At 36.9% G+C, this 27015-nt stretch overlaps 1 protein-coding gene across 3 annotated transcripts in view; it reads right to left on the bottom strand.

Annotated features, from left to right (window-relative positions):
• Positions 1–27015, bottom strand: part of PDE4D (phosphodiesterase 4D) — a 606949-nt gene that overhangs the window by 247922 nt on the left and 332012 nt on the right. The window contains exon 1 of one of the 3 annotated variants that reach the window (XM_021379890.1): positions 22799–24025. The exons of the other annotated variants lie outside the window; for them this stretch is intronic. Coding sequence (XP_021235565.1) covers positions 22799–22845 — 47 coding nt within the window. The 5' untranslated portion in view covers positions 22846–24025. Of the gene's footprint in view, positions 1–22798; positions 24026–27015 lie in introns of those variants that run through there. 3 annotated transcript variants of the gene reach the window in all.

Raw genomic sequence — 27015 nt, forward strand, 5'->3', positions numbered from 1 at the left:
AGATTTGGTCAGGAAAATAGTTGAACAGTTTTAAAGAGATATGTAAATATTTTAACTGTGAATCAGATCAATAACATCATGTCCCACTATATGGAGGTACACAAAATAAGAATGAACAACAACCAAGACACTGTCTTCAGAAACGGGGTTGAAAGATTTTTGGCATTATCACAGAATCACAGAATGGTCATGGTTGGCATGAACCTCTGGAGTTCATCTTGTCCAGCCTCTCTGCTCAAGCAGGGATATCCAGAGGCAGCTGTCCAGGATTGTGTCCAGGTGGCTTTTGAAGATCTCCAAGGAGGAGACTCCATAACCACCCTGGACAACATATTCCAATGCTCCATCACCTGCACAGCACAGAAGTTCTTCCTTATGTTCAGAGGGAACTTCTGGTGTTCCAGTTTGTGCCCACTGCCTCGTGTCCTGGCACTGGACACCACTGAAAACACCATGGCTCCATATTCTTTGCAACCTCCCTTCAGGTATTTGGAGACAGCAGTGAGATTCCCTTAACCTCCAGCTTGAGCAGTCCCAGCAATCTTAGCCTCTCCTCACAGAAGAATTACTCCAGTCCCTTCAGCATGGTAGCCCTCCACTGGACTCTCCAGTATGTCTAGGTCTTTTTTGTACTGGGAGCCTACAGGCTCAGGTTTGGCCTCAGAACACAGGTTTGGCCTCATCACTGATGAGTAGAGAGGAAGGATCACCTCTCTTAACCTGCAAGTGATACTTTGCCTAATGTAGTCAGGAATACAGTTAGTGTTCTTAGCAGTAAGAGCACACTGCTGACTCATGTTCAACATGATGTCCACCGGGACTCCTGGGCCCTTCTCTGCAGAGCTGCTTTCCAGCTTTGTGGTGCTCCACATGCATGGGTGCCTTGGGGTTTTTCTTCTGCAGTTTTTCTTCTCTGCACTTCTCCTTGCAGAGCTTCATGAGGCTCATGTCAGCCCACCTCTCCAGCCTGTCCAATTCCCTCCTGATGGCTGTACAGCCCTCTGGTGAGTCAGCCAATTCCCCGGTTTCATGTCATCCATGAGTTTACTGAGGGTAATCTACCTTGACACCCAGATCATTAATGAAGATATTAAACAGGATCAGACTCAGTACTGATTTCTGGGGTTTTTGCTCCTTACTTTGCACTTTGTTCCTCATACAACAGGATGTTTCTGCTTAATGAATTAATTGCCAAAGGATGTTGTACATAGCTTCCAGAGGAGACTGGACAAATACTTAAGAAATATCTGAGCTGAAAATAATTTGAGAGTGAGAAAGCACTTGTGGGAAGTATCATACAGCATTTTCCCCTGTGGACATCTGCTTACAGCCAGAATACCAGACTAGAGATACCCTTGGCTACAACCATTCCATCCATTCATACAGTAAGTACACTTTCACAGTATAGCTTGAGTATCTACAGTAGCTTGAACTAAAACAGTTTTATCCAGAAAAGATGAGAAAAAAGAAAGTTTCAGGCCACACCACCACTTCACTTTGTATAAACTTCTGCCTTTGAATTTCCTCCCCACTCCTGCCCTGCTCTTAGATGAAACTCTTTGAATTATGAATTACTTCTTTCTATGACTGTGAACAATACTTATTACTTATTAATTATTCTTGATTATAATTTTTACACTGAACTGTAATAATAAAGAACATTAAATTGTTTCTTAAGAACAGCCACTACAGGAGAAAACGCTTTTGCTACTTCCATGTATCCCTCCATAAAATTGGTATGAATAAAGGATTTTATATTTTTTGAACACTGATATTTTCATGGAAAATATAATATTGAATCAATTATTTTTTATTAAAATCAAATACCCTGGAAAAAGACAAAATAAAAGGAATAAGTAAGAAAAATAAAGCTTTTTCACATAAGAAGTATCTTGAATAATGAGCTATTCATGTAAATATACAAATGTGCTTAAGACAATAAGTTCCCGATTTCTCTTTAAAATAGCATGTCATACATCTGCATCACTGTTAAACAAATTAGCAGTAAGAAACTTAGAACTACAGAGCAAAACTACTGCTGGAATGGGTGCTGCATATTAAACCCCATTTTCCTACAAAGCAACTAAATGGAGAAAGGTATATATCATTTTTAAGCCAATGGAGTGCAGGGGAGAGGGGAGTGGTTGAATTCCTGTAGTTTAAATAAGATGTAAAATATCCATTATACTTTTTATGTTAGAAGCTATCCTGTTCATCCTAGCTCCATCAGTGACAGTCATAGAAAATCACTGTGTCCTCAGGGGAGATCTGGGGCATATTCAAATTTCAGATAAATCCATCATCTTCCTAAATGAACTGTCACAGAAGACATTTGGGTGGCCTACAACTTCTTGTGGCTCTTTCCCAAATCTAGTTCTATGTGACTTGTGCAACAGAAGTACACCAAGGAGAAATGGTGTCAAATATACCAAGCAAGATGCCAGTAAGATGGCAACACTGAACAAAGCTGTGACTTTCAGTGCCTGCAAATTCATTAATCTCTGATTCATACTGCTTTCTGCAAGCCACCCTATAAGTGTTAGTGCTTTACACACGTTAATGTCATGCTGCACAGCTGAAATATGAGGTATTCTCTACTATTAAAAAGTACCAGAATTAAGGCCTAGGGTCAACAAAAAACATATTTCACTATTTCTTCCAAAGGTTCTACACAACAGAAGAAGTTTTACCCATTACAGCTGTGCAAGGATTGTTTTCAAGAATATACTTGTAAATACATTGTTTCTATTTTTTTATGTTAAATTGTTTGAAAATGTTGGTATATCTTCTGAGTAGGATTTTCAATAGCAAAATTAAGACATGGCTAAATGTAAAATAAACATTAAAACAGACACAGCTTTAGTGTTCTGATGACTGACGAAGAAACAGGATGATTAAAGGACCAAAGAAAAGTGAGAAGTTCTTTCTCAAGAGCTGTCATACTATTTTTTTAACCTTCCAACATTAACACTTTGAATAGATCTTATGTTCTAAACTAGTAATTGAATAATCAAATGGTGTGAGGAAACCTTGGTAGGCGGAATCATGAGCCCTCTAAGGTGTGCGGAATACATCACCACCTTTGAGGCTTATAGGCCATCTTACTCTCAGAATGTGTGTTTTTTTTTTTTTTTTTGTTTTTTTTTTTGTCACAGGTCACATTGTATCTAGAATTGGTAAAGAACTACAACAGGTTGTAGAACCTACACTTTCATGATTTTTTTTAAAATGCTAACAACCTGAGATTGTATCTGCTGAAGAAAATCATGACGAAGGAAAGTACTCCACAGTAGAGAGAACTAGCTTGAAGAAACACAAGACTCGTCTCTTAAATGTAGTTATAAGCATTTGGTTGAGCAAATACTCAGTTTATGTTATCTGCTTGACAAAGTGATTGGTATGAAACCCTTACAGTGCTTTAGATGTTTTTCTGCTTTTCTGTAAATTGCAAGAAATCCATGTCTGACCGCAGTCAACTAATACGGTTTCTGAAAAATTTTAGAAAGAATTGTTTCCTTAAAAATTTTGTGGTAGAATAAGTTGTACTGCAAATCACATTTAAGATCAAAATGCCATTATGCCTTCATTTTAATACATTATCTTTCCTGACTGAGATAGATGCAAATGCCTCTGTCCCATCTACTTCCTGAGAAAATTACTGATATTATTTTCATACGAAAAAAGTACAACCAGATCTTGATACTCATGCTGCCTGAACAATTCCAGCTTCTCATGAGTTTTGTAGAAAATTATGATATTCCAATCTGGGTCTACCTACGCACCTTACATTTTATTTTATTTTATTTTATTTTATTTTATTTTATTTTATTTTATTTTACTTCATTTTTACTATTTCTTCTTCATCTTCTTCTTTTTTAATAGAGAGTAATTGGCAGCAAAGCAAAATTAAGCAGAAGATCCTAATACCAAAAAACTCTATCCCTATGTAGAGTCAATAAATTATAATTATCTACATCAAGCTTCATAACCTATAGTCACACAATTGATTACGCCCCTCTAAACTGTATTCTGATCCACGAGCTATTTTGTTTGTAACCTGAAACAAGTCCTAGATTACCAGACAGCCATGCAGGAACCTGAGAACTCTCATCTACTCTCTCCCATCTTAAAAAAGACTGCACTTTAGGAGAAGTTGGGGTCTATTGCAAAATCATAACTTTTTATGCAAACTTCTTAGAGAAGACAATGAAAATTCAAATATTTAGATTGGCAAAAAACTCAGATTTATAAAATAAATCTTCTCACAGCTGGGTCAGGGCAATCCCAAGCACATATACAGGCTGAGAGCAGCCCTGAGGAGAAGGATTTGGGAGTGTTGGTTGATAAAGACTCAACATGAGTCGGCAATGTGTGCTCGCATCCCAGAAGGCCAACCGTAGCCTGGGTTGTATCAAGAGAACCATGAGCAGCAGGCAAAGGGACTTGATTCTTCCCCTCTGCTCTGCTCTCATATGACCCCACCTGCAGTACTGCATCCAGTTCTGGAGGCCCCAACACAAGAAGGACATGGAGCGGTTGGAGCAGGTCCAGAGGAGGGCCACAAAGATGATCAAAGGGCTGGAGCACCTCCCCTGTGTGGGCAGGCTGACAGAACTGGGGCTTTTCAGCCTGGAGGAGAGAAGGCTCCAAGGAGACTTCCAGCACCTCCATGGCAGCCTTCCAGTACCTGAAGGGGGCTATAGGAAAGCTGGGGAGGGACTTTTTAGAAGGAAAGGTCAGGGAAGGAAGGACGAGGGGAAATGGCTTTCAGCTAAAAGAGGGCAGATTTAGACTAGATATTAGGAAGAAATTCTTTACTGTGAGGGTGGTGAGACACTGGAACAGGTTGCCCAGTGAGGTTGTGAGTGCCCCCTCCCTGGAAGCGTTTAAGGCCAGGCTGGATGGGGCTTTGAGCAACCTGGTCTGGAGGGAGGTGTCCCTGCCTATAGCAGGGGGTTGGAGCTAAGGAACTTGATCTTAAAGGCCCCTTCCAACCCAAACCATTCTATGATTCTTTGCTGCTATGATTAATAGCATATCGTCAAGAAAAAATAGGGTATGAAAACAGAGGCCAGTGTCATACACCTCTTTTTAAAAAACAATATGTAATATTTAAGTCTCATGCACAGAGCAGGCTCCACAAAGAGAAGTTCTCATAATAGAATTATTTCAGGTTTATGTCTCCTTAAAACTCAGATTTTTTATTTTTCTCTATCTTTTCTGGTGGAAGTATGCATTAATATCTTATTACAATATTTTGTGAACTCTCCATATTAAGAAGTCATTCTAGCAGTAGGGCTGAAACTAATGCAACCTATTGTATAATTTATTAAAAGCTGTGAATCTACATGCGTCTACTCAAATCCCTACAGTATAAATTTAAGTGCTTTTTTAGTAAGTGAATCACAGCACTTGCATGGATGAAATGCTTACTTTAAATACAATCTCTTCATCTGTCTATTTAATGGATTTGGTAGAGACAGGTACACTACAGAACCCACTCAGAGATTTCCTAACTTTGTCTAATATCCAGTGTCAATATGCAGAGTTTATCTATAACATAGCCAGTCCCTTTGTATAAGCAACAACAGAACTAATTCAATTATGTTATCAACTTCTCAATTAAAAACATCATCTACAAAATGGAAAACAGCAACTCTTTGGATAAGTGCATGAAAGGAAGGAAGCACGCTGTGCCTCTGATGAGTGTGAGCCTCTGGTCTTTCAAGATACACACACTTGGCTGCGTTGGATACGGGGCCATTTCTAAGCAGAGATACAAACAGTATTCAGTGTACTGTTTAACACAGTAAAATGAGCTGGTTAACACAGCATATTTTCTTATTATTCCTTGAAGGCAAAATGCTTTTCCTTGGGAATTTGTTTTGACATTGAAAAGCCTGTAAAACAATCACTTTACTCATTTTCTTAGGATAACTAAAACAAAATAATTCTGGAATACCACATTAAAAGCTAGCCATGCACAATTTTCAAATTTGCAACCCTAGGTTGGGCACAAACACATTAATAATTGGCTTGACTTTCCCATATACTTTACTAGCTGAGCTTTTGTTGACTTCTGTCCACATTTTCTAAACTTAGGCATTGATTATTACACTGGTTCCAAAAATCAATTTCTTGTGTCAGCAAGTGATGATTTATTGAAGTTTATTTTTAAAAAAAGAAAACAAAGCTGGGAATGTTTGATCAAGCAACAGTAGGGTCACATTTTCTGGGGTAGCAGAAAGTGGGTGTCTGGATTATTTTAAATTTCCACTTTTTAACCAACATATTGAAATATGTTGATTCCATTTGCTTTCGTTTCAGGTAAGAAAGAAATTTCAGTATGAGGAAAAAGCAAGAGAATTCCATCACACATTTGGGTAATAATCTAGCAATTCCAAAGCAACAATTTTGCTTGAATGGAGATTAATGAGCATGAAGTATAGATTGAATACAAAGGCAGAAAATGTTAAACTGTATTATTGAGCCAAAATTCTGCAGTCAGAGCAATAGAGCTACATCCTCTTCCTTCAGCTATGATGTACAATGTGTTAGGCAAACACATTAAAATCGAAGTCAGTCTTTCACATTTCCCTTGACCTGTCTCAGTATGTTGCTGTGTGGTCAGCAGTGCCAGCCTTTGGAAAGGCATGACCACATATAGCATCTGGGAATAACTTGCCCTTTCAGTGGCAACACACATTTATTTCAGCTTGAAGAGATAGAATTGAATGCCAAAGAACTGAGAACTGACCTGAGCCCTATAGGCAATCATTAAGGAATTAAAAAGGGGAAGTAAAGGTGAAACGTAAAGTCTAGGTAATATTGAATCATTTTATAATTATAAAACAAAAGTCATTCAAAAAATGTCTCTGTGAAGTAGAAGAAATCTCAACTAAAGAACCAAGACTTAGAAAAACCGTTGAACTGATTACTTAGCAATTTTCAAAGACTCTTAAGCAGGACATTTGAGAACTCTGATGTTGGTTTTCATTGCTGCCATGTGAAATTAAAGAGCTAGTGAAATTGTCAAAAATACTTTTGATCAAATTTAAAAAAGGATCAGGTACGCAGTGCATTTTGCTCCTGCAATTATAGCAATCTGAGGTAATTTCTTTCAGCAGAAGTCTAGTGGAAACAGTGACCATTTGTATGTTGCTTCTGCAGAGTGAATTTTAAACAGCAGCACAATTTTTTAATTTCTCACATTTGCTAACAGTTGTCAGAATCTAGCAGGATTTTAAAGAACATCTGGATCATCATCATGCCATCTAGCTCCTTTAAATCAAGCTTTACCCTAGAACTAACCAGAGTTTTTGAATCTCTAATATCTTTCAACCCCTTCACTGTCTTTCAAGCCCTTTAAATTAAAACTCTATTTAACATCCACTCAAAGCTGATCCGTGTCCACCTGAAAGTAAAAGACCATTTGCAGAGGAAGATTTTAATTATCCTTATACTTCTTGTAGCAAAGTACCCTTTGTTTGCAGGGAACCATGACATTTTTCTGCAGTTAATGTGACCAACAAGGTTAAATTACTTTGCCTGTACTTTGTTCCTGCCTGTGATGAGAATACAGGTTCTGTTTATCAGAAAGTTAGTCTGGATAATCTGCACATGATGATCTTTTTAATAAGATGTGAATGTCAAGGTCAAGGGACTAAATCATCACACAGTAGGAATTAAGTCTATTAACACTGAAGCAGGTGTCTGACATGTTGCAAAGTTAAAAGGTATCATTAGGACTAAGAAACAGGAGAAGAGCTGCATGTCACATGGGTCCCTAATAGTGATACCAGCAATGCTAGTGAGAATAATAGCTGCTGACGTCTCAATGAAATTAGCTACAGCAGAGCTGGATTATGAGGCACGGAAATAGTACTAAAAGAACTCAGGACTGGCCTATTAGAAACTAACCTACTAATCACATACACAGCTAGAAAGCCCTACAGGGTACTAAAAGCTGCCTTCTTCTCACCAATGATAATATAATTTGATACAAACCTGCTGATATTTGTAGTCACAGTTTAATGCAGAACTAGCGGACTAGGGGATGTGAGAAAAGAATCATTAAATAAGAATTCAGAAACTTGAAAAAAAAACAGCAAAGATACAAAGCAATAGGTTTGCTAGCTTAACATTCCTGTAAAACATTTTCTCAAGAATCTCTCGGCTCTGAAAAATTAAAAGTAGAACACTTTTTATTAGTTTCCAGTAAGTCATCATGTTTTCAATCTTTTATGTATTACTATCAGTGTTCAATAATGCTTACAGCAAAAATAATAAGGAAAGATTTAGCAGTGGTATCAATTTTCTCTTCTGAAGAAAAGAAGTAAGTATTTCAGAGGAAATATGAATAACTGACAATACCACTGTACAGCATTGAAAATAATAAATGTGGGAAATGAAATTAAATTCAGATGGACAACAAATGGACCAAATATTAATGAAAATATTAAAAAGCATTAAGAAAGCATTTCTGAAACGTGACATAAATTATCTGCTTGGAAAGTTATAAGGAAATTGTTGAAGAAACATGTTTTAAAATGTCAATCTATCCTTTTTCTGTAGTGAGGAAAAGCAAAAGCATTCTAAGATCTTGCCAAATGCACTAGGTAATCAAAATAGAAACTATTTATATAATTGAAGAAATCCAGTATTCTTGTCACTGTATTTTATATATTACACTACTGCTCCTGACAGAATACACACAAAGGAACTAAAGCAATATAAAATTTTACCCAAATAAGCCATGAATAATGGAAGAGAAAATTAGGCTGTCAGTGGAAGATATTCAAGTTTGTAGCATCTATTTAGCGTGTTGCCAAAAAAAGCCTGTTGTATTTCTTTCAATTACCTAGTTTCATAGAAAACATTGGAAAGCAGAAAGTTCTGAGAACTATGTTGTGTTTTTTTTTTTGCGTAGGCTTTCAGTAACAACAGAGAAGTTTTAACAGAAATAATAATTTTATTAGATTTGTGATGCACACAGATATTTAGAACATTGCATACTGTGGGGCATTTAATAGATTATTATATTCAGATTATTTTATAGAGAGATTTTGTGACAGATCTGCTTGGAAATACTTGAAGTGCATTGTTAGCAGAGTTAAATTGAAAGCTACTGAAATTATATTCAATTTTAAAATGTAATTTTGCTTGATTGTGTCCCAGTTTTTTTATCCATATGAGATATAAGGCCCATGTCTTAAAAGACTGTATTATAACATGACATGGAAATGGGAAGTTTGCAAATACAACTGCTGAAGTAATTAGATTTTAATTCAGATATTCCATTTTGGATTATTCATAAATAATTTTTAATCTGTTTTTCTCACCAAGATGAAAAACCTGTTGAGATAAGAAGCTGCTGCTAAAAGCAGCATAATTTATTAAACAGCTTGCCCATGACACAATAGGATCTATATTTAATTCCTTCCGCTGTTTGCACATTGACCTATTCACCTTAATACAGAACAATTAATATGGGAATATTACACGTAAAATTTAACAACTCAGAGAAAAGACCAGAAAGATGACCATGTTTGATTAGTCTATAACCTAGTATTTTGGGTACACTAAAGAACTATGGAACGGTGAAAAACTTAAATAAGACTCCTATAAGAATCCTAGTTCTGGTTGGAAAGGATGCCATCAAAATCTTAAATTCTTGCTTGAAGTTGGTAGACTGCTCCAGAATAGAACTACTTCCTCTTACGCATCATCTTTTTAGAAGCTGAAACTAACCATGCAGAGTAAGCCCTATTTGCTACGTGTGCTGACTGAAGCCATATTTACAAAGAATGTATTATTTACTAAAATTCAGTTAGATGGCTTGAAACAGAATTTCCCTGTTGGTACCGATACCATTTTCAGCGGTTTAAATGACTTTCTGAACCACCATCACAAATTTGCTATTAGATTAATAATCAATTTTGTTTGTGGTTGCATCAATCTCAGTTTTCTCATTTTAGTCATTTTAAGTAAAGTGACTGATATGCCAACTTAATTGCAGGCAGGTATTAATAAATTATTTTAAAGGACAATATTAGTAATGAAAATAGAAAGTGAACCTATATAGGCTTCAAAGATAATTTAAAATAAACTTAAAATTTACATTTACACATTTTAGATAGTGTTTATATTAGAGATAGAATACAGGAATTACTTGAAATATATCAGTTGTGTCATTAAAGCAGTTATACTAGATCCTCATTGCTCCCAAAGTTTATTCCTCAGAAATGAAAGGTGTTACTGCCACTATTTTTAGAAGCATAGCAGAACTCACAAAATGTCTTTTGGAGTTGTCTTTCAGAGGGAAATCCAAATGTGACTGGAAGTTTTAGAGTGACAAAAAATGTTAAATACACTCATTATCCAGAAAGAAGTTTAATATCAGGAGCAATGTTCTAGGTGATACAATCTACTCCCTTTCTGTCAGAAGGTCCACATCATACAAACCTTCTCACAACTATTTTTAGCATGCAGCAATCAATTAGTTTCATACTTTTCTCCAGTGTGCCATTGGAAGGCTGTTCCAGAGCCTCACTTGTTTAGGAGTACTCTGATTTCCAGCCTAAAGGTCCCAGTAGCCAATTAAAATACATTGATTTGTTGTATTGTGCCAACACAGCTCTATCACAGAAATATTAGAAAATCTGATGCAACTGTAGCAACATCTGCCTGCAGATGTTGGCCTAACTTGCTCTTGAAACGCTGCAATGATAAAGGATTGACAAGTATGGCGTTTACCTCACCATTTTTATCAAGAATAACATTTATTTATTTATTTATTTATTTATTTATTAAGATGATCCTATTAGGGTCTGCAGCTTATCATCTTCCATCAGTGCAGATACTTGTCTAGAATACAATTCTCTTTCCCTTGACATTTAATTTCACAGTACAAAAGAAATTCTGACATTCTATAGCTGAAAACCTCTGCAAAGAAACCAATACTGTGCTGAACACATTTTAATCCCTGTAAGGTCAGTTTCACTGAGTTCCTTGTCTTGACTTCTTATGTAAACAAAATTAATTTAACAAAATCAAATATTTTTCCTCTGAAAATGAAATTACATCAATTCACAAAAGTGTCCACATAAAAATATTTGATTTTTTTGCTTCATAAAAGTCTAGGTGTACTTCTCATTTATGATCTCATGCGACACTCAGAACACTGGATAAAATATCTTCCTTTTTCTTCTAGGCATGGAAATATATTTGATCTTTCTTTAAGGTATGTCCTAAAAGACATTAATAATAGTGCAAAACATCGAAGTTCCTTTTGATAACAGAAGTGCAATACCTCTTACAGCCTGTAGTGGTCACTGTTACCAACACAAATCCCAACTGCACTGATGGCCTCAGCTTATGTTCATGACCAGAACAGCCAGGACACAGAAATCCCTCCCAAAGAGAGAGCACAGACTAAAGGCACTTCCTTACCAAAACAGTTTTGTTTTGTTTTGCTTTTTTGGGAGGGTGGTAAGGTAGGTGTCATCTACATAAATATATGTATGTAAATACAAGTCCCAAAGTGCTTCTCCCTGACCAGCATTCTGCTTCTGTTCCTTCAACTGACATCTGGTGAAATACCTGTGAATATATGGATGGCATATTGCATTTTGGGAAACACACAGTTGCAAGTATCCTTAGGTAGAATTTCTCAAATACAAAAATTTTTATCCAAAGTACAGCATAAGAAGTTAAATAGTAAGAATGGATGGAAGATGGGAGAGGGCAGAGGTGAATGGAAGAATGAAGATTTGAATGAAGGATGGAAAGAGGAAAAAAGAGAATCTTGAAGTTACCCTTTATCCTTGTTTTCCTCAGGGTTTTGTTTGTTTGTTTGTTTCCAGGTGCTACCATCTGTCTGGTCAAATCCTTTCTAAATAGACTTCTAAAACTAAATCCTAAAATTAGAAGTATTTTGGTGCATTGACATGTATTCTATTTCAGAAAGTGGATTCATTTTGCCTCTCAGAAAAAAAAAAGAAATACAAACTTTTTTTGATTCTGTATAATGAACATAAGGGCCTCAGTATTTGATCTTTCTGTGTAGGATTGTTCATAAATGTATTATGCAAAACTCTTAAAACTTTTATTCATTTTCACTTTGCAGAGGATAAGCGATGCTCTAAATCATCATCCCTAAAATTGTTCTACTTCATGGAACAAGCGAGTGTCCCTCTAGCTTGTACAATCCCGACCTTATTATGACTTAATCTCTGATTCCTGCTTGGCTGCCATAAATAGCCATACAGTAGCTCAGCTGCAGATCAGCACGCACACCTTTTTGTGGCTGTGGTATTCCCAGTGGCAGTTACTCCACCACAAGCCACATCTACTTGCAAAATGCAATCCTACAGGAAGAAATACGACTAGACTTTGAGAATTATATAGCATCTAGAGATCCCATTTTTGCTAAAGAAACTGTATATCATACAGCTCACCAACATATTCTGCGATAATCACTGCAGTTAAAATTTGAAAATGTTTATTACATAGATAACCAGTGTAGCACCTTAACTGTACTTGCATTCAAACATACCTTTCTAATAATAATGGTCATACAGCCCAAACTAATCCCCATGTTAAAATATGCCTAATTTTGGAGAGGTTAATTTCAGTATTTGTGGGTTGCATATTTCAAATAGCACTGGATTAGAAAGGGCAGAAAAGATGAGCAGTCAGGTGGTTCGTAGCGTTATACTTTAACTGGATATGTCAGTCTGCTACTGATACTGCTTGTAGGAGGGAGTGACCATTTTACACATCAGTTATCCATAGGTCTTGGAAATTCTCTGGGGAGATCTGCAGAGTTACTGCTGTACTTTTACCCTGAAGAACGTTCCTGAGCCACTTCAAATCAAAATCCCAAACAGGATTTTAACCAGCACCAAAGCTCCTCTTCAAGATCTCTGAGTTAATGTACAGGCAAAAGAACTACTCACAGAATTAAGAGACAACCAGCAAGACACCTGGAAGAGCTGGAAGGAAATGAAAAAATATAATGGGTGTAGTCCTGGATCTCTCTCAACATGTTCATGAAAATATGCATTCTGTAGGACACTATCCTTGCATTTAAGAAATATATCTTCCCTTTGTTTCCCAGGTGTAAATTTCTCCGTAACTCAATTCTTTAAATACAAGGTGATGAAGGACAGAATCTCAAAGTGACTGAGGTTGGAAGGAACCACTGGAAATCATATGCTCCAACTGCTTTGCTCAAGAAGGGACTCCTAGAACAGGCTGCAAAGATTGGGAAATTATTGTTTTAGTTTCACCATGTCTATTTGGCTTTTGACCTGCTTGGATAATAGCTATCATCATTTTTGTTGTCTATTACCTCAGTTTCTCTGCTTATAGTAGAAGGTAAGACACTATAGAAATATCATGGATGCCAGATGAAAAGAAGTGTCACATAGCATGACATACATAGGTCACTCTGAAAGTAACACCTACTATTTATTTCCATGGAAAATGCAACAGCAGCAATTTTTACATCCTGTATATGTACAATTTAGTTTTGTTGAACCTGGACTTCCATTGATTTCTGAATAGATCAAAGTATAGATTGCGACAGGATACATTTTACTCTGTCTAAAGTCAGGAGAGGAGGTATGGATGACACGCCTCATTACTTTTCCAGTAGTACCACTTAGCCAGTTAAAGATGAATTAACTATATGAGTAATAATAGAAGAAAAAGTTCTTAAATATGCAGATATGAAAGCAAAATTTCACAAATGGTCTAACATGTATAAACAGGTTAGATTTAGATATGTTATGGTAATTTTCAGTAGGCCAGTAATTGGTCAAATCATAATTACAAGACTACATACACGCAATCAGATTTTCCCTTTAAAATAACACAGCAGTCAGAAAGGTGGTTAATCTGCTACTGTTAACATCTCAAATAGCGAGCTACAAACTAAATGAAAATATAACCACCACTAACCGTCTGTTTACTCAAATCTACCCAGTTCAGTTAAGTCATTAGCTGCCTATGGAGAACAGAGGTGGATACACAGACAAGTGAAACCAGTTTTCAAAATAAATCTTCCCTAGTGTTCAAAAATAGATAACCTGTAAAGGTCTTCTCACCATGAAGGTCTTGTCCACATCTGAACCTCCAAGGCATATTACAGGTATGCTGTAACTCTTTTCAGATTAATTGAAGTTAAATTGTGAAAACTTCAAATTCTTTGTGAAGAACACAGGATATACTGAAATCACTGGAAAATAAATTACTCTTAAAAGAGTACATAGTGAAAGAACTTATTCTCTAGTATCTATCCCAATAAATTAATAAAGAAAAATAAACCTCTTAATTACATGGAATAAGACACATAAAAGGAAAGCAATATAACATTTTACAATTCTAGGACACAACATGAAATACTTTTTTTCTTAAAATGATTTAAATATCATGTTATTATTCACAAGGCATAGAATTGTTCTTAGAATTTCACCAAGTAACTGTTGTGTCAAGGCCAAGAACTTGTGAAGGACAGACAAACTTCAGTAGAGTTACATTCATACAGTAAGCATAGGTAACTTCTAATTCTTAGTGCGTGATAGTGTCAAAAATGTGTCTGTATTTCAAGATCAAGTATCAAAGATCACTTGTCAATGGCTGAAATTAAGAATTTCATAAGCATTATACAAGAGTAATGGAATCAGGAGCTACATTTTACTGCAGATTGAAAGAGTTACAGCAATGTTTTCTCATCTCAGTAAGAATTATCTGTTTTCCTGAAGGGGACAAGCTGTCATCTGTCATATCACAGTAACCCAATTAAAAAGAGAAAATATGAAATAATGTAATTTAAAGCAATTCCTTCAGACAATTGAGAATAGGAAGCCATGCTCCCTTAGAAAAAAATGGAAACTGTTCACGTATTTCTTGTAAAATTACTGAATATTATCGTTGAATAAAATTTAAAGTACCAATATAAGATGAATAGAGAATCACAGAATCATAGAGTCTTAGAATCGCTCAGGTTGGAAAAGACCTTCAAGATCATCAAGTCCAACCACAACCAACCATACTACCCTAACTCTAACAACCCACCGCTAAATCATGTCCCTGAGCACCACATCCAAACCATTTTTAAACACACTCAGGGATGGTGACTCAGCCATCAGCTCCCTGGGGAGCCTGTTCCAGTGCTTAACAACCCTTTCTGGAAAGAAGTTTTTCCTGATATCCAACCTAAACCTCCCCTGGCACAACTTGAGGCCATTTCCCCTTGTCCTGTCACCTGTCACCAGTGAGAAGAGACCAACCCCGCTCTCACTGCAATCACCTTTCAGGTATTTGAAGAGAGCAGTGAGGTCTCCCCTCAGCCTCCTCTTCCCCAGACTAAACAGCCCCAGTTCCTTTAGTCATTCCTCATAGGGCATATTCTCCAAGCCCTTCCCCAGCCTTGTTGCCCTTCTTTGGACCTGCTCCAGCACCTCAATGTCCTTTCTGTACTGAGGCGCCCAAAACTGAACACAGTGATCGAGGTGGGGCCTCACCAGTGCTGAGTACAGGGACAGGATGACTTCCCTAGTCCTGCTCACCACACCATTCCTGATACAAGCCAGGATGCCATTGGCCTTCTTGGCCACCTGGGCACACTGCTGTCTCATATTCAGCCGACTGTCCATCAGTACACCAACATCCCTTTCGGTCAGGCAGCTTTCCAGCCACTCCTCCCCAAGCCTGTAGGATTGCCTGGGGTTGTTGTGACCAAAGTGCAGGACCTGTCACTTGGCTGTATTGAAACTCACATGGTTTATCTTGGCCCATTGATCCAGTCTATCCAGGTCTCTCTATAAAGACTTTCTACCCTCCGGCAGATCAGCAATCCCTCCCAACTTGGTGTCACCTGCAAACTTACTGAGGATGCACTCAATCCCCTCACTGAGAACCATCTTTTGAGAGATGAACTAAGCTAAATAAACTGAAAGAAATACAGTTCTCTTTGAACAATTAAATTTGAGACTCCAGTATACTCTGTATCACTGTAGCTTTCCAGTGTCTGAATATCATCAACATTCAGACAATTATTTTAATCAGTTCTCAAAAGAAAGAGGGTTATTGCATAAATAAGACAAAATACTAATTTTCATACTAGTTTTCCATATTCAAATTTTAAAGTAGTAATAAATTCCTATTGTAGTATAGGAATATTAACTGTCATTTTTAAAGCTAGCAGAGAAGTATACAGCCCTTTCTTCTGTTAATATTTTCATGTGCATTATAATGGAAATGGATTGGACACTTAAAAATAGTCACCCGTTTCCTAAGCAAAATTGTTCATTCTTTTTTCAGTTGTGCTTGATTATGTCTACTCCTTTTAAACTCTGTATTTTTATACTCCATTTTGCTAACCCTATGGACTGAGTCATGCAGGGAAAATTATTCTATTTATTAACAGTTACTGACCAATAGCTTTTACTGGAAATATCTTAATCTCCTTTATGGCTCACATAAAAAAAAAAAATCTTAAAGTGCTCGGCTATTACCAAGAATTAATGCAGACATATAAAAGGATGAAAGATCATGTATTCAGGTCAGGTTTTAGAAGAAAGTATTGAAATCTTAACAATATTAATATTAAAAATGCCAGTAAGCATTGTGTACAAGTGAAACCTATCTATTCATATTTTAACAAGTTCAAAGTATAAAGGGCTGGAAAATATATTTGATGACCAATCTTATTCAGTTTCATAATAATCAACTTGTAACAATTTTTGTGCTTATTCTCTTTCCTCTCTCTGCTCTCCTCTTCTCCCTGCCACCCTGCGCTGGTTGAAAAGATCAATTGAAACAGTAATCTCCTTGTATACAACTAGACGAGTCTTCGGTTGACTCCAAATGCCAAATGCATAGATATCAAGTAAACCTGCTAATTTACCAGAACATAAAAACTGTAATTTCTTTTCTGAATTCCCACCCTAAAGTGACTTCTTCTGTGAAATAAAAAGCATATCCACTTAACACAGATCAAAGTTTGGAAACAGTATAAGTATCCACAAATCTACTTCAGTGAAACAAAAATAATACAAATATTATAATATAATCCACATATTAAATGTAATAATAAATATTTTTTCTTTATTATTACCATTTTTTAAGAGGTGTGAGGTAATTTTTGCTGAGTCAAAGTATTAGGTTTTCCCAGAGTACAAGAGAAGGTGGCTCTTTGTAAGCAGATAAGGTATTTGCATAAACAACCAACAGGACATACTACGAGTAAAAGAGGCTTAGTTTCTACTGTTGCAACTTATTCATAGTTCCAAGATTTTCTGAAAGTTTATAAAGATCCTTCAAGAACATAACTTGACCTAATAGGCCTGAAAATGACTGGATAAAAGATGGATGTGACCTACAGCCAAATGCTGTCTGTTAACTATCCAGTAATTCAGGTACGTAAAGCAAAGCATGGTTAGTATTTTAAGGGGGGACCATGTTCTGAATGTGCCCAACACACTACTGACAGTTTTCTCACATGTATACAATTTGGTATGAATTTGTAATAAATGACACTACCGCTTCTTAGAGCAACATACATATGTATATATGTGTGTACACATGTATACATATATATATCTATAGATAGATAAAATAAATAATCCAACACAAAAATAGCACAGAAACCTATTGTGCTGTATCTAATATTCTCAGTTCGTAGTGTTTCAATTTCTTTTCTGTCCAAATTAACAAAATACAACAGGTAGATCATCCAAAGGACAGGGGTATGAAGTAATCTATCATATGCTGAGTACAGAAGAGCAAAAGGCAGGCCCTGGCAGAGTCCCCAGTGGGCTTCTCACACTGTGGGGAAGACATTCCTCTTTACATACTGGAAATCCTACATTTCAAAGGTACAAACAAAACAAACGAAGTTTCAATTATGTGCAGTATTAAAAAGATGAATACACTGGTCATCCAAGAATACACGTTAAATTATTCTAGAACAGATAATTATTCTAGAGGAGATCTACAGCAGGTCTAGATTAAACAGATCTGCCAAGGACACCCAAAGTGAATCATTACACAGTTAGCGCTAGGTCATGCAGTTATATTATATTCTTATTATAGTTACATTAATTTTTCTGCACATAAATTTTACTTGCAAAAGTGCCATAACTATTGTGTGGAAGACTTCAGAGCATTTCAGTGACAAGGGATGAAAATTTCATAGACATACACAGATACATATCTAGGCTACCCATCAGGAGTGTTGTCAGGCTTCAGTGACTAGTTATATCTGGGAGCTGTTCTATTTTTTTGCATGGAAGCATTACAAAAAATCAACACAAGCTAATATGAATTATAAAAAATAAATCTTTGCCCTACTTGGAAATGGTAGAAATATATTCATCCTTTCACTGATAATCAGCATGCTGAATATTGGTTAGGTGCTGCTAGGCACCTAAGTTGTTAGAAATATAAAGGAAAAGGCAATACATGCCTTAAAATTGAACTCTTTGTTTCATTCAGTATATAAACCTTACAACACTCATTCTAACTGGAGCAATGAACTTCAACAATGCCTGAAGCAAAGCAACACCTGTTATTGAGCACAAGAAAGCAGGGAATAAGGTGACCTTTCATGCTTAGCAGTACCGTGAAAACCTACTGGTCTCACAGGATGAAACAAACTTGTTTCATCTTAGGAAGATTTCTTGTTTGTTTAAGAAATTATGATTTTTCCCCCAAAATTCATACTCAAATCTAGAATTCCAAAGGAAGAACTGAGATATTACTCGAGTCTAAAATACTAAAAGTACTTGAATACTGCATGGAAAAGCAATTCAGAAAGAATCTCTCTTTTTTCCATTATAAACAAAATTTTATGGAACAAATATATGAGTAAATATCTGCATGAAACATTTAATTCTGGTTTGGGTTAGAAGAGTTATGCCATGAGAAGAGTTAAGACATTTGATATAGCATTAGTCAAACTCAGTTCCCAATTATTCTTTCGTCAGCGGAGGTGACTCAATATGTCTTAAGAACATATGAAAAGTTTATTTCATGCATTAGCACTGTTATTTTCATTTTCCATCATTTTTTTTAACAATTACACATTGTTCTGTTCTCACAAAATGCAAGAACCTGCATAACAATGAGAAGTCAAACCATCTTTGGCTAGCCAAAATCCATGTGTATCTCTACTTTTGTAAACAAACAACTCAGTATCATTAATTTAGAATATCGGGGACAAGAGAAGACAGATTCAGAGATGACTGGATTAATTCAGGGATTTACCAAGTTGCTGTTCAAAAAGCTAGTCAACAACCTAATTTGAAACAAAGGGTATCACACAACCATGCACTCACCTCATTTTGCAATAGATGAAGTATATAGAACAATAATGATCAAATCAAGTATATATAGTGGGATTAAAAAAGAACCAAGAAATTATATATATATTTTAATCAAATTAAATTTTATTCAATCTTACTATGATGAAAATAAGTTGCATTGTTTACTTTGAAAAGTCAGTGTGTTCACCTGTAGATTATTTTCAAATCAGTTTAAAGAAAGATGTTCCTGACCATAAATTTGTCACTTCTGTTTTTCCTATGGTAAAATTTAAAGGTACGTGCAAAATTTGTTTACTCAATTAGGCAAGCAAAATTGAATACCATGTTTATCTTTATTTGGTTTGGCATCTAAAAAGCAGATAAAATGCAATGGAAAGGAAAGCCAGGTTATACAACTCAGCAGTAGATGTTTCTAAAATTGTTTTCAATGTGAATGGCAGTAAGCTGCATGTTGTTAATACATAATTTATGTTATATTGTGTGCAATATGGTAAGTAGTTGTAGAATCCTATTCTTCCTTCTACTATCATCATAAATGTTTCTCACTGTTGCTAGGAGTAGCTTTATCCTCACCTGGGACATCCCTTGCCGAAGTCACTGTAACACTTTGTGTTGTGTATTTGTTTCTCTGTAATCCACACTACCTGAAACAGCTTCTGACAAAATACTTCTTTTTCATCTACTCCAATCTCATTTTTATACCATTTAAAGTGCATTCAGACTATAGCTACCCTTATCTGTCTGACAGAGTTTTGATTCTAGTTTTACTGCGAGGGACGGTATATATTTTATATCTGCTTTTGGGTAGCAGTCAGCTGCTTCCTATTACTAGCATTACTAGGAGAGTTCACATACTGGAGTTCTCAGTACACTTCCAAAATCTCGTGGGTTTGTATTTGAACCCTGCTTTCAGGGTTATCAGTTTTTGGCTATTCTTTCCCAAAACCAACACAGAGGAACAAACACAAAAACACACCTATCACCTTGGCTCATATGACATGCAAATAAAACCCTGGAGTTTTGGAAGTAAAAAATAAATTTGTCAGTTTTATTCTTTATTTTCCTCTTCCTCCCCCATATTCCATATGAGACAAGGAGAACGTGGAAGCATTGTGCATGTCTCTGAGGTACAGAAAACACATAAAAAAGAAACATCTCTAAAGTACAGAAAATTATTAGTCATACTTCTAATATAGTAAGTTCTGCATGCATATAAAGGTTACAAAATACTATCAAGTACATGATGCTGTCCACAAAACAGCTTTGATGTGTTGCATCAGCACGGGGGAAACATAATTAAAAGACAATCAACTAATATTTGTATTAAACAAATGCAAAACTAATTGGGTCCCATGAAAGTTATCTTTATTATCATCCTTTAATGGGCATGTGAACGTAGCACAAGCTGAGGTTATATACATACACACTTTTCTTTGTGCCACTTCCAATTCACAATAGAAAAGGTTGGCATACCTGATCGGCAAAACATAGATTTGTGAAGGTTCATCATCAAACAAACAAAAAACTATGACTGGCAACTTAAAATTCTGCTGCCCGTAAATGCTCCTGACAGACCTACTGTAGCATGAATAAGCAAATTTGCCAGTTCTGAGTCTTGAGAGGAACAACAGTAGGCAAAAGACATTTCAATACTAAACTAAGGTCTAGTATTCAATAAGCACAAATGTAGGCATGGTACATTTTTACATTCAGTTAAAATACTAACTGTAGATCATCTAATTAACTTCATATATTTGCCACAGCAAACATTTCTGCCTCAGTCTTGCCTAGACAAGGGGTTCACGCTCTGTGGCAGACACCAAGGGGCTGGGAAGGAGCAAGGAAAACAGCTAACTACATTTTAGAGGAGACACATAACTAACAATTGGCTTGCTCAAAATCCGTTTCAAAAGACTGCAGACTTCATGTTGCTTGAAAACCATTTAGACAGGAGATGAGCCCTGGGGGTTAAAATGTTCTTAAAATTATTTCTCTAAGTTATTAAAAACAGAAGTAGGTCAAATTCTTAGAAGACAGTGGAAATGGTGTTCCTGTTAGGTGTGGAGTGCAGTACTATTTCTGAAAGATTTTGCTAAATAAATTGCCAAAACAGAAAGATGAAATATATTAAAGATCGCATTATTCATTTTCAAGGTGATAAGAAGTTGGCTATATAAGGGCTTATATGTAAGCTACAGTGGTCTTAGGGAAAGGTGGGATAAAACGCAATAAAAGCAATACATGCATGAAAAGAGCAGCGTGCCTAGCAATTATTTAATAAAATTGGAGTAGTAAGAGACAACGAGCAGCCAGAGCATCACACCCCCCTTGTCCCCCCCCCATAATCTGACAGCCTACATGCCGGCTCCCCCTATTGGCTCAGCTCAGAGGAGCCAGTGCCTCTGACAAATGACACTCAGCTGACGCCAGCGCTGGTGCTGCCAGGCACCAGGGTCTCGATTTTATACTGTTTTTCTTAAATACAATTTTGAAGTGTCATAAAAAGGACTTGGCTTTAAAACCTTGGCTGACACATTTTCCCAGGGAAAATTTATCCTGAAAATTAGTTATATACTGAGGCTAGTATATGGTAAGGGCAGATCTTTCAAACAAACATGCACACAGATGCCCATCTCACAACTTGAATACAATTCTTTTCCACTGAGCTTCCATAATATACTTGCCATTAAAAGACTCAATATTTACCCAAGATGTAAAAGTTTTCTGGGAAACTAATTTTGCTTTACACTGATCTGATCAAGACAGATCCCAACTTAAGGAGCATGACATGACGCAACAGCCACTGGCAGAATTCATAAGCAAGTCAACTGCACTCTACTGCTAAGAAAGTTACAAAGAAAGACTGTTCAGTGAGCAGGAACTATAGATGTCTGCGGTTTAATGAGGAAACAGATGTTTTAATGATGATAAAGGGATTTTAATGCAATGTGACTGTCTTCCAAACAGTCACACTTGAAAACCTACCATACAAATGCATTTATTAAAGATTACTGAATTATCATATGAATGAACATTTTTTTCCTGTTGTTCAGGTCACATGAGCATATATAAATAAGTTCCAGGATAAAGAATACAATATGAAAAGAGGAAAATACTTCTTCATCATTTCCATCAAGTAATGCTAAGTAAGAAATGGGAAGAAGAGTTCCTGTTCCTTTGATGCAGAAAGAAAATACACCTCCCTCCTCAAAAAGCTTTTATCACACAGGAAAACATGACCACAATACTACCATTTTTATCGCTTGTCTGTTTTGTATAGGGAAGAGAGTGCCAAACATATTACTTCAGCAGTACTATCTCTGTGAGATTCTCATATTTTCATAGCCTAGTTAGTCCTCATTTGACATTAATGTAGGAAAAAACACAGCATCTGGTACTTGCCACAGTATTTTGCAAACAAGCATTTTGAGTTTAACAATCTGTAAAGTGTATTGATTACTCACCATATCCATGAATGTCTCCTAAAGGGGAAATTATTCACATGCATCATGTTCACAGATCTTCCAACATTAGTGTTTTCCTTGTCAGACAGCTTTATCTGTGATGGTATTCATAGATGCATTCCAGAACAACTGCATGACCAGTTAACAGCAGGGATTACTGCAAGAATCACTGTAATCCACTGAAATAAAAATTCCCAGGATCTGAAAAAAGACTTCTCACAGGGTTTTCTAGGTACATGTCCATCCGTTTATGCCTCACTTGCTACTTAAAAAGCATTAAAGTAATCAGTATACAGAAACCGTATGATAATGCCAACAGTTTGCCTTGATAAAAATCCAAGTTCTTTTAATACGGATTAAAGCATCTTCATATGCAGCATTTTGTACAGTTGGAAAAGGTTAGTCAAGAGATAGTTTCCTGTCATCCATGCCAAATCAGTGGTTAGAGGGAAATGTGTAACTTCAGAATGCTTTACCATGTTCAGAAAGGAATACTGCTTTTTCTTCTTTCTTAAACACATATTCATCACCAACCACTTTAATGCAGTTTTCCTTTATCACAAGACCACGGAACAGGATGGTGTTTAATAGCCATGTACAGCCAAACCAAATTTCTTTCTGAATTTGATTCAGTGAGTTTACTTCTTCATCTAAGAAAGAAGGAAGGAAGTAGCATTTTCGGCTCTACAGAACAGGACAACAGTTAGAGACTATCATGAGATAAGATCACATCATGATTAAATCTGTTTTTGCTGCCTAACCCCATAAGAAGGCTGCCTGCTCCCTTTAAGTAAAATGACTAAGCTATTGATTCTTGCACTGCAGAACCTAGTTCTCTTTTGATGTTACACTGTATACCAAAAACATATGCATCATCGTTTATGTTGTGAAATGAAAGCAAAGCTTCAAGTCCATCTCAGCTAAGAATTCTTCCTCTGCTGTCCTTTCTTTTCTTTCCCCCCCAGTTCAGCTCCCAGCTAGTTGTTATCACTCCTGAAGCTCCGGCAACATCCTCGGGAAGCTTCTCAAGCCCAAACCAAAGAGCCGGTGTCTCCGTTCAAGCAACGCAGGCAACAGGCTCCGCTTCCGCACTCTTCACAAGGATTTCCAACGTACCCCTCGGGCTGCGGGTGTCTTCACCCTCTCTGCCTTGCTGCCAGTCCGGCGGCGGCTCCGGACGGCGGCGGGCGCGGTGCCGCTCAGCCTGCGGCGGGGCCGGGCTGCGGCGCGGGCAGGCTGCCTGGCAGGGCTCTGCTGGCGTCAAGGGGGCCCTCTAGGTGGGTTCTCCCACACAGCGCCGTCCTGCGCGGCTCTGCCTCCCACGCACCGAGGGGGAAGGACGGGGCCGTGGGGGGGACCGAGCGCCGGAGCCTGCCTGCAAAGCGCGTCTGTCGCCGAGTGGCTGGGAGCGAGGAAAATGCAGCAATCGAGTGCAAAAACCGGCAGGAAAAAATGTGCGTAGAGGATACTCTTCGCTCTGCCGATCCCTCCTGACATTTGAAAGACTTCTAGAAATGCTTTTACACTTCAAGGTGCCCAGGCCGTACACAGGTCACTTGCCATTCTTTTTTCTTCTTTCTTTCTTTCTTTTTTCCCCCACTGTTTTACTCTGCACTGACACTTTTTAAACTTCAAATGACCCCTTGCCCTTTGAGACGGGAAATCCTGCAGTTTGGAAGCCAGCTGCAACTTCAATGGCATTAAAAGCTGTGATAAAAGTGTGTATTTGATTAGGGTGTGTGTGGACTTGGGAGTAAGGTGATAAGATATTGCACTGCAGGTTTTCATAGGTCCTGTTTCCTTAAGCTTGGCTCTTTTGCTTCCATAGCCCTGTTCTGCAATACCCCAAATTAGCCCTATTAAAGTTGATGCCATTCTGAAGAAAGAATAAAATATTAAACTACTTGAAAGTGATAATGTATTTGCAGTGAAATAGTATTTAATTCAGTCATAAAAAGTGAGTTTCTACTGCCGCACACGTTGTATACTATATGCTACTGTACTCTGAAGAATTGGAGCACCAAAATACAATAGATGTCAAAATTTAAAAGGGCTCCAGCAACACTTTTGTCCCCCTACTCCATGCAGATGATTGGTTGCTTTTTTTTTTCATTGAAACATAGCCATGATAGAAAACAGATACACTCCGTTACAAAAGGTTAGAATGAAAATTAGCCTTTTTCACTAAAAAGTTAGAAAGCAAAGCATCCATGTTCAGTGAAGACATTCAGCACAACTTTTTAAAAGATCAGGTAAATTGTTACAGCTATTATGACACATTTATGCTTCATGTTAAAAGGAACACTCCCCCTGCAACTCACTAACTTTGGGGTTTATGACATAAATATTTTAAAGGAGTATAAACAAAACTGTGAAAACTGCAAGGATGTGTTCTTCATCTGAATATATAAAAACATTACCTGTAACTACTCCAGTTGTCTGTTGCTTTCTGTAGGCTAGACCCACTTACTATGAAATATTAAGTACACCAAATGCTACACAAATCTGCACCGTCATTATTATTTCATACTGCGCTCACCTAACTGCATACTTGCCTGATCTTCTATAGGCACTGACATTTTCAACACTAGACTTAATGCATTGTACTATCTTGAGAAAGAGCTTCTCAACACCAATGTGCCACTGAACACATTTGAAATTGGCAAATGAGACTATTCTGCATCTGTATGTCATGAGGAAACCAATTTATTTGGTTTTCTTTAGTATTAAGTTCAGCACAAACTGACTCAACTAATTTCATTCAGAAGCAGAGTTGCAGAAGCAGGGTAAGCATATAATAAAATTACTTTATAACATTACATAGAGTTCACCAAACAAAGCGGAACACGGAATGTATGGGCTTTCTAGAGCAAGGATAAGTTCAAACTAGGGATCTTTATCAGCAAGGAATTTTTGTTGGATTTTTAGGATAGGCTGACAAGATTGCTAGCCAGTTCCATTTCAAAAAATGAAGCATTTAAAAACAGTGACATTAACTGTAATGGGTGTTTTTTTATTTACTTTTACCATAAAAGGACAAAAATAAGCATTTAGGGACGTCAGTTCCAAATCAGCTTCACTCACCAAGGTCTTTGAAACAGTAAGTACAATTCAATTCAAGAAAAAAAAAAAAAAAGATGCAACTCAAAGCAGATTTTGTTTGATCTCTTGGTTCTCCTACCAGGACAATGCTCTGATCATTGGAATTTATGCTATAGGAAGGTCTAGTGCGTCTTCCCAAGTCTCGCTGAATCTAAGCACGCAGACAGAGAGACAGTCTGCAAGTGATATTGGTTCTTGCCAGAGACACAGAAGTCCCAGATTCTAGTCCCTTTCCAGGGTTTTCTTGAGAATTTTCTACTAAGATGAATTAGATAATGGATTATGCATGTTGATAGCATGAACTGGCCTACCGCACTTCTCATTTTAAGATAAAAGGTCACATTGGACTACCGAGTGAGGACCTACCCTTTTTTCTCTCTCTCTTACTGGTCTTAGGAGTATTGCATATCTGACTGCCCAATGAAATATCTAATCAGACAGCAGTGAAAAGTGTGTCTCATGAACTTTCTAACTGACCTGTTAGCATCTTTGTTTGAGTCCTGTTCTCTGAGGTTAGAGGAACCAAAGAGAGGACTATTTGCATCTCCATTTCTTACTTTCTGCACATATTTTCTTCCCACAACACTCAGATTTTAACTGCCAGTGATAGCAGAACATTCATTTAAAAACTAACACCTGGGTCTGTCAGCCTCTTCTCTGATGTGCAAGTGCACTAGCAGATTAAAGGCTTTGCTTTGTAACATTCCTGGTTGTAATAACAGGGCTAATAAAGGTGAGAACTGATGTTCTACCAGTACCAGATTTTAATACAGAATCAATGCAAACAGTAATACTATATATACATACAGGTCATGGGAAATAGGTGGCAACAGTGGCATATAGAACTTTTTATTTTTTTCCCAAAAATGGGCAAAAGGTCACTAAATCAAATCTTTTGGTGACAACAAAATAAGGATTAGGAAAAACCATGCCTCTAAGAAGGTAAAACTAGTGCTTAAAGAAATGCTGAAAAGCCAGCTCTAAGTAATACAACTTCATCAGTATCACAGGTAAAACTGTGGCAATGACTGGCGGCAGCTTTTGAGACAATATGCAAGATGAGCTGGTGAATTCAGCCCATAGAATCTGGGCAAATATCAGTGCAAAAAAACAAC

This window comes from Numida meleagris, chromosome Z (assembly GCF_002078875.1).
Source record: "Numida meleagris isolate 19003 breed g44 Domestic line chromosome Z, NumMel1.0, whole genome shotgun sequence".
NCBI lineage: Eukaryota > Metazoa > Chordata > Aves > Galliformes > Numididae > Numida > Numida meleagris.